The following is a 14,360-nucleotide window of genomic DNA, read 5'->3' as shown; positions in this document are numbered from 1 at the left end:
CTTCTCAGATGTCTTAATGTCTGGTTATCCCTCGGCTCAGTCAAGAAGCAAACACTCGCCCAGATTTTTGTATGTATAATTAGAATAATTATCCCATTTTTGATTTCTTTATTACATATGTTGCATAAATGCCAATATTTAGCTGTGCCCGTACATTGTGTACTGGATAACACCATAATAACTCCAGACTTTATCACTTTATAACTGCAGAGTAACAATGTGTGCTTGACTTACACCTGCTGACGTGTTTTTTCTCACAGGTTATGAGTGTTTAATCTGGACATTTTCATAGCAGGGTTCGTCACTCGCATCGTCCGCTGCGCCTTCATTGGCGATGACCTCAGCGAGACTCGCAGCGTCTCCTGCAGGTCCCACGGTCAGGTAGGTGCCCTCGGTTTTTACTGCGCTCGGGTCAGCGCTCTCAGCCCGAAGACCTGACCCCGAGACGGACAGAACCCCCTCTGGCACGCTACTCAAGATGGACGACAGTGGTCGCTTTGGAGCGCCGCCCTCCGACGGTGCACTGTCATTAGGGCCACCTGTGTCAAGCGGGGCGAGGGCAGCATGCTTTCTCCTGATTGGCTTACATATGCGCACCTCCCCCGCGGGCGGGCCTCCCTCCTCCCACACACTGGCCCGAGCTCCGAGCTTCCTCCTCGGTGGTTTGGTGATCCCTTCGGCTCCTTTGGGCTTGGGTTTGCCAGAGTCCTGCTCCCTTTGCCTCTGGAGGCTTCCGAGTCGCCGCAGCATGGCTTGAACCGGGCCTTCGGAGGTCGCCTCCGTTTTCGGTGCGGGCCTCCCCGCCTTACCCACCGTCACGTACACCGTGGTGACCTTATCCAAGACCCCCACCTGAGACGGCGGCAGCTGGCTACATTTCTGAGCAACTGTGTTGGACATAGTTCGCCTTCGTCCTGATGTCCCGGGGACGTGCAAGGTGGCCCGGGGAGGGGTTCTGTGTACTTCCTGGTCCCCCGCCTCACAGCTGGAATCCTGATTGTCCGTCGCCTGCACATCGACTTCCTCCTCCTCCTCCTCCTCCTCCTCCCCCTCCTCGCTCTCAGCTCCATCTTCCTCCCCAGTTCTCGAGGCGCTCCCCTGGCTTTGGAGGGCAGACAGCATCAGAACCCCCCAGGATGACTTGGGTTTGTTGCGTCCAGGGAGGGCGCCGGGCTCCTGAGCCGAGCCACGCCTCTCCTTGGTGCCGAAGCGGGTGCCCTCGGCAAAAGAGACGGAAGGCCGCTTGGACTTGGCGATGCTGGAGGTGCGAGGGATGTTGAAGGGCGAAGTGATGTCCTCGCTGCTGAAGCCGGATGGGTCCAAGAACATGTTACACTTGGAGCTCATCTCGTGGAACTCGCCGCCCGCCACCTCCGGGATGTCTGCCCAAGAGACAGAGACAGAAAAGCATTAGAAATGAAAATAAAAGGGCAATGTAAGTCTGTTTCATCCTTAATCCTACCTTCTCTTGGAGGGACACAGTAGAGCGCCTCCTCCTCCTCCTCATCACTGTCGAAGGACGACCCCTCAGTCACCCAGCCAGAGGAAGGAGGCTCGATGAAGCTGTGGTTGAACGTCAGCTCTGGGTCATGGTGAGACACTGTGTGTGTGTGTGTGTGTGTGTGTGTGTGTGTGTGTGTGTGTGTGTGTGTGTGTGAGATTAAAAACAAAACACAGTGTCAAATCAACTCATGTTTTAGTCTGTATCAAAAGAAACACCTTTTCCTATTATTCTATATTAACCAAACTCTCCAATGCGAAAAGGTTAGTCATTCATAATAATATATTCATATATAATATATAATGGTGTCCTTCACGATACGCAACTTCTTACGCGAGTACACAATCCATGAATTACAATATATTATTATCCTAAAAGGCCTTTTTATCCTAAACACTGTGCTGCAGGACTGACCAGTGACACGAGGCAGGCCAGAGGACCAATCAGAAACACAGGGGAGGGAAGCACCGATGTTGGCCAGGACGCTGTAAACGTGATATTTCACCCGAACTGACAAGCCGCCGTCAGCAACAGCCGCCCTGGAAGACAAAAGGTTCTTAGTACAGCTTGGTACAGCTTTCACAAGATAATATAACAAGTGAAATGTTATAGAAGAATAATCCAGTGAATACTTCCAGATTTTGAGAGTTGTTACATAAATACTCTTGGATCTTTTCTGAAGTTGTAAAATAAAACTTCTAGTCCTGGCTCAAAGTCAAAGCGGCTTATAAAAGTAGGTAATGAGTATTGATTGTGAGTCTACAAAATGCTTCAACAGTTTGGCTTGTGGGGCTAATACTGAAAGTGAGAAACAGACCTGTCTTTGCCATCAACGTGACCTCCACCACAACACAAACAGCAGCAGAGCACAGCAAGGAGCATCAAGAGCAAAGGAACGAGGACACCTGCCAGGACAGCAGCTCTGCCACCTGATACGGGAACACACACACACACATAAAGAAACATTTGATGCTCTTCAGTCATATGCACTAGTCCAAACGCCAGCATACACGGATTCTATTGGGTGGACGTACTGCTGGGACAGAAGCCGGTGACGGGGTCGCAGCTGTCCCCTTCACTGCAGCCACAGGCGGAGGAGCAGTTGAGGCCGAAGTGCAGGGCGGGGCAGCTGCTGTTACAGCTGGAGACAAAATGTAAAATGCAATTACATCACCACGGGGAACAACACGTTCTGTGTATGAATACCAGATGTATTTCAGTGTACAGTGAAAAGTAATAAACATTGAGAACAAAATAAAAGGGACCACCATTTTTCAATTAAATAAAAGGTCACTAATAAGGTGCCAGTAATTATTTTCTAGGGCATCATTTGCTGCATTTACTTGAAGTTTACTAACATCGTGAAAAGTCTCATTCCTGAAGTTTAGAATGCAACAAAAAAATGCATCTTTTGTTTCGTCGTGACCGAGTATAGTGTATGTATCAGTTAGCAAAATAGACATTCAGTCCATTCACTTTAAAAAAATGTCTCAGTTTATTACTTAGATATAAATGCATCAGGCCTTTTTCAACCTGCTGACTGTGCACTTCACACTCACCTCTCTCCCTGAAAACCTGGCTGACAAACACATCTTCCTGTCACGTGATGGCAGTCACCATGGAAACAAGGGCTGCAGGGGGAGCTGCATGCGTCTCCAAACGTCCTGTTGGAGCAGGCCTCCTCGCACCTGGCGACAGGGACACAAATAATCATTTCACTATCCTGAAACTTATTCTACAGCGTGTGTAATTGTTTCAACGGATTTACCCTCTTCTGTGTAGACACCCACTGTCCACAAAAATAATCTAATAAAAGACTCAAAATGTCATACCATTGGCGGATTAGCCCTTTAACTATGAACTACTTTAACTTTGTGTTATTTAGTTTTACAGTAAACCTTGAAAAGAAATCCACAAATGATGCTCATGTATGCCCAAAACGCTGTTGCACACCTGGGTCCAGTCCATCCAGGGTCACACCGCCAGCATTGTCCAGTTTTGGGGTCGCAGGGCTCGTTGTTCCTGCAGCGCGGACACGTCTCCTGGCAGCCGCCCCCGTAAGAACCAGACGGGCACGGGCGGTCGCACCGCGTGCCGTTCCAGCCGGCTTCACAGGCCTCGCAGGAGCCGTCGGTGTCCGAGCACGGCTTTTTGTCTCTGCAGAAGCCGCAGCTGAGGCCAACGAGACGGGAGGACAAAGAGAAGCACACAGAGTCGACTTGTAACACCCCGGGTGTAGAAACAAAACAAGCGCATCTCCCAGACACCCACCTCATTTCACAACCGCTGCCGTACTTGCCACGTTCACAGGCCTGGTTGCAGAAGGCACCGTGGTACCCCGGGTGGCACAGGCACTGCCCGCTGGCCGGGTCACAGCTGCTGTGGGTGAGGTCACAGTTACATCGCCGATCACAGCTGGGTCCCCACCAGCCGGCCTCGCACTCACACGTACCGGTACGCTGGTTACATTGCGACAGGTAGCAGTTGCAAGAGACGGGGCACTTGAGGCCCCAGTGGCCCTGGAGGCACTGACACCGGCCCGTCAGCTGGTCGCAGCCGGGGCCCGCGGAGCCCCCGCTGACGCACTGACACGGCTTGGAGCAGGTCGCCGTCCACCAGCCCTCGTCGCAGGTGCAGTTCCCGTGGACGGGGTGGCAGTGGCCGTGCCGGGCGCACTTGCACGCGTACTGGCACAGGGGGCCCCAGCGGTTGGGGTTGCAGGTGCATTCGCCGGTGGCGGGGTGGCAGCGGCCGTGCGGGTGACACTGACACACCTGGCGACAGTCCGGAGCCCAGAAGTCAGGGGGACAGCCTGGTGACAAACAAAACGAAACACTAAGACCGTGCAGGACAACCATGTTGTAACTGCTGTCGAGCCAGCCTCCACTTTGAAATGAGCCTGTAACTATTGACCTTTTCCTATTAAATCAAATCTGAAATTAGAAGGAAGTGGGCTCACGAATGACTTTTTAAAGGGCTTTTATTCTGAAAATCTACATAGGAATGTCCTGATATACTCTAAGGAGGTCTGCCATCAAATCCAAGTGCGACTAGTCACTTTGTGTAACTTCAAAGTTTCCTGCTTGATGTGCTGCACTTTCATTTGAACTGCTCTGTGTGTTTTTTATTGGTTCATCTTGAATAACTGGAATGAGTACATACAAAAGAGCTATAATTATATATATAAATAATAATATTTATAATATAATGTATTGTATGTTGTATTGTTAATTTCACCAAAGCATTAGTATCAATTTGAGTGGCCCTTGGTGGTCCTTTTTATATAACAAACCTGACATATTATAGTATTGTAGTATAGTGCATTGTAAATCAAACACACGTCGGTTGAATTACGCCGAATATCTCCCGTTGTTTAACGTCACTCACGTGTTTTACAGAGAGCTCCGAAGTAGCCAGGTGCACAGCGACACACTCCAGGATACACACAGATCTCTTCCTTCAGGCAGGCCTGCTCTCCCTCACACACAGCTACACGCAGACACACACACACACATGAATACACACCAGTGAACGAAACACAAGGAAACCGGAGCAGATACAGAGGCAGTAGAGGCCTAATCCCTGCTTGTGTCCGTCAGAGCGGTTAAACTCACGTATGGGGCACTCCTTTCCTTCTTGACGCCACCCAGTGCAACAGACCGAGGCTGAAGGGTTCCTAAATACAAAGAAAATAATCAAATTAGCCAGAAAGATTTCAAGCCAACTGCGAACAAATTAAAAGTATTAAAAGATATACAGACTGGCCTTTGTTACAGAATCAGCTTTACATTCTCTCTCTATACATTCAACGTGACTCCGGTTTGACTCTGGTTTTGTGAGAGGGTGTGAGCGAGTACATAGTTTTACCTGACATTGGGGCAGACGTTCCTCCCGGCAGGATTCAGTGTTTGGGAGCAGGACAGCGAGCAGCAGAGCAGAGCACTCAGAGCTCCGAGTGTGGACTTCATCTCCACCAAAATATCAGATGTCCCAATATGTTCTCGTTCTCTCAAGCTTCTGCCCACCCTCCACCCTTCCTCCTCTCCAGTGAGTCGTCTTGTGGCTCCACTGAAGCCAGAGAGGTCGAAACCCCCCGGGTTTCCTCTTCCCATTTCCTGGGGAAGTTAGAGCCACTTCCTCCTATTCAACCAGACACGGAGCTTTTTAAAGATGGTTGAACACAAACACACGAAACCCCAGCGCACACCCCTGATGTTCATCTCTTTTCCCAGAATGTGTTGACAGTCTTCCAGGACATGATGAAGAAGGCCTTCGCCTTCCTTATAAGTCTTGAAACTTATACAAAGATGGTCACGTGATTACTTTGAGCTCTTTCATTCATCAGGAGCAACAATGAGGGCACAATGCTGTTCAATGAATCAGATCATCTTTCCAATTTTTGTTAAATTCTGCGTTTAATGAATCTTCAAATAGCAACGTTGCGTAAAATCCACATTATGAATACGTTTTAGCAAATTTTATCAATAAAATTCAAACATATGGCATCAAAAATCTGTTTTGTCAGTAAAAACATGATTCACAAAATAACAAGCAAACCCAGAATCTTAGGAGAACATGCTCTGATTGCAAAGGTCATTATTGTTTAAACAGGTCTGTATTTGCCTCGTGTAAAGGTTTAGGTTGTGATAATGTGATGTGTGATGTTTGTGTTTTCCATTCGTGCTGCTGCAGACACCACTATGGTAAGAGAAACAAAAGTATTCTTATTTTGAAGAGATTATACCCAAAATAAAACAAACTTACTTAAATATTATATTGCATTTCTGCCGTTGGCTTCCCCAAAATACTAAAAACGGTTCCTTTAGGGGGGAAGAGAGGTCAGTGAAGGATGTGCAGAGGTTGGTACTTTACAGACAGAATACATAACATACACATGCATTTATGGCACTGGCATCAAACACACACACACACACACCAGTCAAAGGCTTTGACTCTCTGCAATGACAGAACATTAAGAAAACATATCTTAGAATACAAGTGCTTAATTAAGGCTCACTGGATTGAAAAGCACTCACAGCTGGAAGAGGCTGGTACGACAAAAACTTGTCCTTTAGCTTAAAAGTGCTTCAAATCATGAAAATACCCGTCAGATGGCTTAAAAATTCCTTCAGAGGTCAAATATACTAAAAAGGTGTTAAAATCTTGATTGTAATCAAATAAACAGACGCACTCTTGTGGAGGTGAACTTGACAGACAAAGTGTAATAACTGAATATTACTGGAAGGGAGAATTTCATTACACATTTGAGGGTTTCTTTGGTTTTTGTTAAAAATGTTTGGGGATCTATATAAATATATAGGCGCAATAACTCATTATTGCACTTTCCTGATGATGAGAAATACATATTCATATATGGAAGGATAGTTCATGTGGTTTAAAAGTATCCCTCTTAGTACTGTGATACACTGTACCATTTATGCCGTATTACTAGTACTATAATACTATTTACGTATTTATGATCACTTATCAAAATATAAGGGTACAAACAGCAAGTGAAGAAAGTAAGAGAAGCATAAATGGAAAGAAGAGCGAGTTCCCTTCCATTCACTTTCTTTTTCTTACACTCACAGTCCTTTTGTGTTCTTCACACAGGGGCTTCGTTCAAGTGTCCATGTTTTTTTTTTTTCTTCCTGTTTTGCCACATTTTGTGTCACAAGCTGAGGAAGAAGTTTTGACTGACTGAGGGGAAGAAGGGTTTTCCCTCCCCCTCAGTGTGAACTCAGGGCAGAGTGCTCAGGGGGGCTGGGCGGGGTTCCCGGTCCCTTCTCATCGGTGGTCTCTGAGTCTCCGATGATCTCCCAGCTGGAGGCGGAGTTGCTCGTGTGGGCGGGGCTCCGGCCGTTCCCTGAACGCGTCAGGAAGCCAAAGCTGCAGACAAAAGAGTAGAACAGGCCTGAGGTCAGATCCACTGTCAGGAACTACTGCTAAATATGTGAGACGGAGTTCTCGAATCAGAGAGAGAAATTAAATAAGTGCCTGGAATCAGAGACAATAAGAGCTGGATTACTAATGCTCTTGGTGAGAAAACTTATTCTAAGGGTAAAACTAATCTATCAAAAAAAAAAAAATTCTGAAATACTAGTAAATAATTAATAACTCAAGTGTGTTCCGGTATTTTTTCTTCTACTTCAATAAATTGAATTTAGTCCTAATTATGGCAACTTGTTTCAGAGGGTAAAAGGCCTTAAAATGAAGACAGTTTTGCTCTTATATAAAAAATATGGGTACAAACAGTAAGAGAAGAAAGTAAGAAAGGGGGAAATGAAAAGTAAAGCGAGTTTCCCTTTTTTTCTCACACTCAGTGCTTTAGTGCTTTTCACACCGGGGCTGCGTTCAAATGTCCACGTACGTTTTTGTTTTTTTCCTGAACCACATTTTGTGTCACAAGCTGGGGAATTTAACTTTGTCTTATTCAAGGCAACTTGAAGATGAAGACGGTTTATCTCAACGTTTCTCTTTCTCCCACCGTGCTTCAAGCAGGCACCACGACGATAATCCTGAGGTTTCATGTCCGGAGAAACCCTCTGTGTGGGAGTCAGTCCGACCTCCGGGTCAACGGTACACATTTACAGGATTAACAGTGCAAAGCCACGTGCGTAAGGAAGCACACGTTTCTCAAAACAAAAACATAAGCAGGGACAGATACTTTTATACAGCCACACACTCTGTGGTTCTGTGTGAGCTTTGCAGTGTGACAGCGTGAGTCAAACTTACAGATTACGAATGCGTGACTCGGCCGGTTTGTCAGCACCGTCAACTTCGGAGCCATCTACTCGCGTCGACCCCAACAGAGAACCCCTCTCCTCCTCGTCACTGGAGAAGAAGAAGAGGAAACAGTGATTGTAAATAAAAACTTCTCTTTTGAACCCATTTCTACCCCGACTCATTGAGTGTTCTTTAGTGAGACCTGCTGCTGTAGTCATTGACCCCGATGCCGAGCATCTTGGCTTTAATGAGCTTTCTCCTTTTTTTAATGGCAGAGCGGACGGCTTCTAACAGGAAACCTGGGCAGCGCTCTTCATTCAGGATCTCCCTGCAGAAACAGACAATCATCCATTGAAACATTACAATCGCTATGGAAACGCTTTTACACACACACACACACACCCAGCAGACCCACCTCTGGTAGTAGTTGAGCTCCTCCTGCACCAGGAAAAGGTTGGTTTTGAGCTCGTTCCTCTCAAAAATGATGTCGCGCACCTCCTTTTTGGTGAAGCACGGCCTGTCGGGATCCTTCTGGTCACTTGCTGTCTTTTTCATGGACTTGTGCGCCGTCAGACTCGAACTGGACTGATTAAAGAACAGAGAGGTCATGTTTAAAGTTATAAAACTGCTTAAAACCACAGTCAACATCACACTGTTGATTCGGAGGAAAGACATGATGTTTGTTTTGGTTGATGTAAATTTGCTCGTATCTCCGAAAGGAAGACCATGCGATCGGTGGGATGTGTGTACACGTGTGTGTGTGTGTGTGTGTGTGTGTGTGTGAGTGCGTGTGACGGAGAATTAGTGTGTAACTCAGTGTCTGTCCATGTCTGATCTTGTTATCGATTGCAGCAACTTGCGTTATATTTTGGGTGCCCAGTGTTGGCTGCTGGTCGTGGGACTCTCGTGGTTGCGGTGACTCACACATTCTCAAAACACCCTTTATTACAGCTATTGGCGGCCATCTTTATACTTTTTTGGCTTTGAGTCGATTGCATGCATTTATTCTTTAGCTTATTTTTGAGTTATTCACTTGGACAGACAATAGAAAAGTGGGCATTGTACATCTTTATAGTTTGATTAGCAGTAAAATTCTTTACCTTTTTGTCAATTTACCTTTTTAAATACTCTTTTCCGGGTCATTTAGGAACGAGTTATGCAGTAGAATGAGTTAATTGTCTGGATCAATAATGATCTAAATGCATCACTGAATTCAAGAAGCAAACACACTACATGCAGATATATATTCTTTAAATGAAATAGGACGTGTTAAGAGCAGTGCCTACCGGGCTGTTGCTGTTGGTTTTGTCCATCTGGGTTTGGAGGTTTTCTATCTCTTTGGTTTTCTCCTTCAGGTCGGCCTCCATGTCGGCCTTCCTCTCCACGGTGCTCTTCAGCTGCGCCTGCAGCACGTTCTGCTTGTGTCGCAGCTCCGCGTTCATCTTCATGAAGCGCTCCAACTGCTCCTGGAGCTGCACACACACACACACACACACACACACACACACACACACACACACAAAGATCAACTACTAGCCTCCATGTTTCCCACCAGGTAAAAATAGAGTTAAACTCACTAGCAACAAGCTATCTATCTATCTGCAACGTGTTAAAATGTCTCCATTGGTGACGTTTGGAAATATCGGAGGGATGGAGAGGATGAGGAATGAAAACCTACAACTTTAGACTTCATTTCAGGATCAGAAAAAATGACCAGCTTTGAGCTTACCGAATTTAGTTCAGTTGAATATGAGCTGGAGAAAGTATTAACTAACACACACACACACAATTACGGCTTCTATTTTAATCACGTGATACACTTGCCTTAACACGTAGGGACATGTGCAGACACTCATACAATAAACACGCATGCTGCCTGAGGGGAAAACTGTTGAGTGCAGCTTAATCCTCAACCGGTAACTATGGCGATAATCTCCACACTCCCTTGTCCTCCAGCGTGTTCATCTGTGTGGTTTACGTGACGTTGCAAGTGTTACGTGAATATGTAACTACGCGCCATTAAATATTTTTAAAAAGCATTCTATCTTAGCATGGCAGCAACATCCGACACACGAAGGGAGGCCTTTAAGCAAACTGACCGTCGTAGCCGTAAATATTATGTAAGATATTGCAAATGTGTGTGTGTGCGTCAAAATTTTAAAAGTGTCATGCACTACAGTAAAGTCAACAGCTTTCCTTGAACTTTCACCTTCAGGCCAGAAACCAAGTGATCGGCGGCTCATCAAGTGAATGATGATGTGTGATAAACGAAGGGAGAAGCTGTTGTTACGCAGAAGAGGCCATAAACCTTTGTGTGTGTTTCTCCTTACCGCCTCTCCCTCTTTGGAAATGGTGGTTATCTCCTGGCCTTTTGCCCTCAGCTCATCTCTCTGCTTGTCCACCACCTCCTTGAGCTTCAGCATCACCTCCCTCTCCTGCTTCTGGGCACGGTCTGCACACACAAACACAAAACCTTTTTTCTTCCCCTGACTGCAGTTCTTGTTATGGATTTAAAGTCAGGATCATGTCAGTTCATGACAACATTCAGGAATGGAATAGGTAGCGTTATAATCCTAAATTATCCAGTTCATTGGCGGATAAGAGCCACTTCACTGACCTGTAGGGTTTAATAATATGTGGTGTGATAAACTAATCATGGGTAATGTGAAAAGTAGAGAGAATGCTGCCTACTGGGTATTCAAATATACAACAAAGCTACTTTCATTCCAACCACTTGGACCGCTCACATGGTGAAAAGAATGATAAAGTAATTCTGTAGCTTCTGAGAAGGTTAAACCATGTAGATAGTGGTCACTGTATAGTACAAAATGTGCAATGATGAACATGAAACAGAATAAATCTCCACATGATGAAGATGACTACATTCTAACTGACAATACTGCACACAACGTTGACGTGTTACGCTGTTTCTGTACTATACGCCCAGGGTTTGAGATACATTCTTTAACATCACCGAGGCAAGTTCTGCTGTGGTCACAGCAGCAACAAAGAGGATTATCTAGAGTTCATTTTTATTCAGATGGATTTTGTTAAGGCAAACATACCACGAACAGCAATCCATCAGCTGCTTTGTAACTGAACGATATCACCATCAGAATCTCTGACACTTGTTTGTTTTATGATTTGTATTTACTGTAGACATACTATACGATAAACATAGTGGTGCTGCAGAAAAATAAGGTGTGTCTTTCAAAGAATATACTATTGTCCCTTATTGTTACCTATTGTGCATGAACTGAAATAACAAGAAAACAAGAGTCAGCAAACAGACTCCACCTCATGGCTCACATTACTGTGGTAAGATTCTTGACATGCTGAAATTTGTCCAGGAAGACAAAGAAGAAAAGAGGTAAAAACTAAACACCAAGCCTAAACTTGACCACGCAAACTTACATTTCTATAGTTATTCACCCATATATTTACTTTATAATAACACTGTCAATTTTTTAATCCTATGATTTAATATTTGTTTAGTGCACCATCTTTATGTGTTTGTTTGTATGTAAACACAGGGGACTTCTTTCTGCCTCTGTCCATACAACTGCTCTGAATCTTTTATATTGTCATGTGAGGATATAAATAATATGTAGCATTATTTCATGGAGTGATGTAGTAATGCTTTCACTATGGTATATTTTGGAGCTGATTGGGGAAGTAAAATGTCCAGTTTCCAAAAATCCAAAGCATATTTAAGGTTTAACATGATAATCCAGGGATCTACCTTCCTGTGCATGGCTGCCCTTTAGTCTGCTCTGCAGCTCCTCTCGATCCTCCTGGAGGTGCCGTACCTGGGCCTCCAGCTCCTCACACCTCTGTCTCCACTGCTGCTCTTTCTGCTGCAGCTCCTGCTTCAGATGATGGAAGACCACAGCCCACTGAGATGGTGTAATAAACTTTCACAATAAATGACTTGAGGTAAATGGCCTTCTGTGCTGTTACAATGTCACAAGTGTGTAAATATTTTTGCTTCAGCAAAATAGGATGCGTCAAATGTTTTGTTGAAATTATTTCAACTTCTGAGAACAACACCTCTTCCTTTACTGTCTCATTAATGATATTTTACACTGTCAGTGTACTTACACTACAGATTAAAGCCGATTAGACAAGCAGATAATGAATAAGCACTACTAGATCAAACTACATGAAGGAGAACACGTAACAATGTAGATTAAACGACAACAAACACATTGTTTGTTATGCCTTAAATTTCACAAAAAATAGTTAAAAGATTAGTTATAACAGTCACACAACACTGAAGTCCTCTAGTGTGTTATTGAACTAGAACACAGCTTAGTGCAGTGACAGGATCTAACTTTCCTTTATGTTACTTGTCTCAAAGCAGAACTTCTACAGCGTGTCTTGTTTCTTGTGCCTCCGGAGCATGACTTCCATGCAAAAGGACCAACGAGTGGTTACGCTAAGAACTTAACACAAGCAGTACTTGAGAAGCTTTTTCTTGTTTGGACAGAGAAAGTAGTGAGTTGAATTTGACACCGTTGAGCGCGTTTGTTTACTTTGCAGATGTTACATAACAGGCCATGTTGACCTACCATATGGATGGATTCTGCTCGGGGGGGGGGGGGGGGGGGGGCAGGGCAGAATATAACTGGTCACGTTAACCCCCGATATCACACCGAGGCGCATATTACAATTACAATTACAATCTGTTAGCTGAATTTCCATAAACCAGTCAAACTAGTGGCGAGTGGCCCACGTGTTCCTACTAGTAGTCCAATGTACAACACACAATATCCTATCTAGAGTAGTTAGCCGTGATAAACAAGCTTATACATAACACGTTTACTTTTAATAGTAACGGAGTAGTCTGCGTTAATAAATAACACAAAGTGGACCAATGTAGGCTACTTCTACATGACTTATAACGTTAGGTAAATGTCTGACGTCAACGGCCCCGCGCAGCATTGCTAGAGAGCTAACGTTAGCTAAAACCCATGGTAGTTTAAGAATGGTTCTTAGTTTAAATAATGTGGTTTCACATAACGCCAAGTGTCGCGCTGCGGCTGCCTTGCCAACCGGGGGCATATCTCAAAGTGTACGGGTTGGTTGGCATCAATAAATGAGCCCGTTTTAGTCAACTGAACTTATGTCAATAACATGCAAGAACGTCCGTGTGGTGCCGACAGTGAAGCCATGTATTGGTCTCCTCGCTAACGATGCGTTTGGGAGTCGTTACAGCGCGCTTCGTCTCCTCCGTCCCTCACGTCCATCGCCGTTAAGCGTTTTTAGAGGTTTCCGTGGAGACGAGGTCGTAACGGCGGTACAACGTTGACGCCGATACACGGACGCCTCTCACCCGTATTTCGCTCGTATCGTTGCCCTCGTCGCCCTCTTTCGCCGCGCGTTTCTTCTGCTGCTGCAGCTGCATGGTCTCGAAGGTCTTCAGCAGCTCCTCTTCCCTCACTTTGTGAGCATGGTTCCGCGAGGCGAAGTTCTCCAGCAGCTCGAGCACTTTCACTATTTTCGGCACCAGACCCACGGCGCACTCTTTGCCGCAACCGTCGATAATTCTCTCCACGTCGGTGCCGATCAGTTTGGCGATTTCATACACGTCGTCCACCGTCAGGGCCGAGAAGCTGCGGTGAAAACAGCCCTCCGTGCGGGCTTCGGGTGTCTCCATGTCGGCGTCAGGACCAGCTCTCGCTTCGCGCAGTCCGATCATAAATGTGAAAGAAGCGAGTGAAGCTGGAGGGTTTAATGCGAGTGCGTCGTTGAACGCGCGCTGCCGGCACGCCTGGACATGGCCCGCGTCTCTCCCCAGAACACGGCGTGCATTTTGTCTGCTCTAAAAAAGGTCACAGCCTACTAGAAAGAAAACGACAACATAGAGTACTCCGCGTCGAGATTCGTAGTGAGATGCTGGACAGTACTTGTGCAGTCTGACTGCACGGTCCTCCTACTTTCCTGACCAATGTAATTTGAGTACGTACAGACAGACAAACACACTAAAAAAAACTCGCTTGACCTGTCGGGCGAACTGATGCGAGCACCAGAGCGTGAACATTGAATTTCCTCTGCTGATTCGCAGTCAAACACTGACCTAGAACTGTCAAATGGAGTGTGGGGGCAAGTTGGCTAAACTCCACGATGCTCC

The 14,360-nt window shown here is 45.6% G+C and overlaps 2 protein-coding genes across 5 annotated transcripts; both read right to left on the bottom strand.

Annotated features, from left to right (window-relative positions):
• Positions 1-60: 60 nt before the first annotated feature.
• Positions 61-5,542, bottom strand: scarf1 (scavenger receptor class F, member 1). Of its 2 annotated transcripts, XM_037466280.2 has the most exons (11): positions 5,369-5,542; positions 5,116-5,177; positions 4,889-4,990; positions 3,773-4,313; positions 3,455-3,673; positions 3,061-3,189; positions 2,536-2,642; positions 2,319-2,430; positions 1,916-2,040; positions 1,463-1,600; positions 61-1,382 (listed from the first exon to the last, which is right to left on the bottom strand). In XM_037466280.2, the coding sequence occupies exons 1-11, from the start codon at positions 5,467-5,469 to the stop codon at positions 262-264; spliced, it is 2,757 nt and encodes a 918-aa protein (XP_037322177.2). In that variant the 5' UTR covers positions 5,470-5,542; the 3' UTR covers positions 61-261. The 2 variants fall into 2 exon arrangements, with proteins under 2 accessions (XP_037322177.2, XP_062417117.1); XM_062561133.1 differs by having other exon boundaries at positions 3,455-4,313.
• A 1,573-nt stretch (positions 5,543-7,115) lies between these two features.
• On the bottom strand, positions 7,116-14,260 carry rilp (Rab interacting lysosomal protein). 3 transcript variants are annotated; one of them, XM_037472320.2, is made up of 8 exons: positions 13,563-14,260; positions 11,970-12,123; positions 10,558-10,679; positions 9,514-9,699; positions 8,643-8,812; positions 8,430-8,555; positions 8,237-8,335; positions 7,116-7,390 (listed from the first exon to the last, which is right to left on the bottom strand). In XM_037472320.2, the coding sequence occupies exons 1-8, from the start codon at positions 13,926-13,928 to the stop codon at positions 7,231-7,233; spliced, it is 1,383 nt and encodes a 460-aa protein (XP_037328217.2). In that variant the 5' UTR covers positions 13,929-14,260; the 3' UTR covers positions 7,116-7,230. The 3 variants fall into 3 exon arrangements, with proteins under 3 accessions (XP_037328217.2, XP_037328225.2, XP_037328234.2); XM_037472328.2 differs by having other exon boundaries at positions 11,970-12,096; positions 13,563-14,258; XM_037472337.2 differs by having other exon boundaries at positions 11,970-12,093; positions 13,563-14,252.
• Positions 14,261-14,360: the final 100 nt, after the last annotated feature.

Source organism: Pungitius pungitius, chromosome 3 (assembly GCF_949316345.1).
Source record: "Pungitius pungitius chromosome 3, fPunPun2.1, whole genome shotgun sequence".
NCBI classification, from domain to species: Eukaryota; Metazoa; Chordata; class Actinopteri; order Perciformes; family Gasterosteidae; genus Pungitius; species Pungitius pungitius.
The sequence above is the reverse complement of the archived record's forward strand: the minus strand, read 5'-3'. Positions and strand labels throughout refer to the sequence as shown.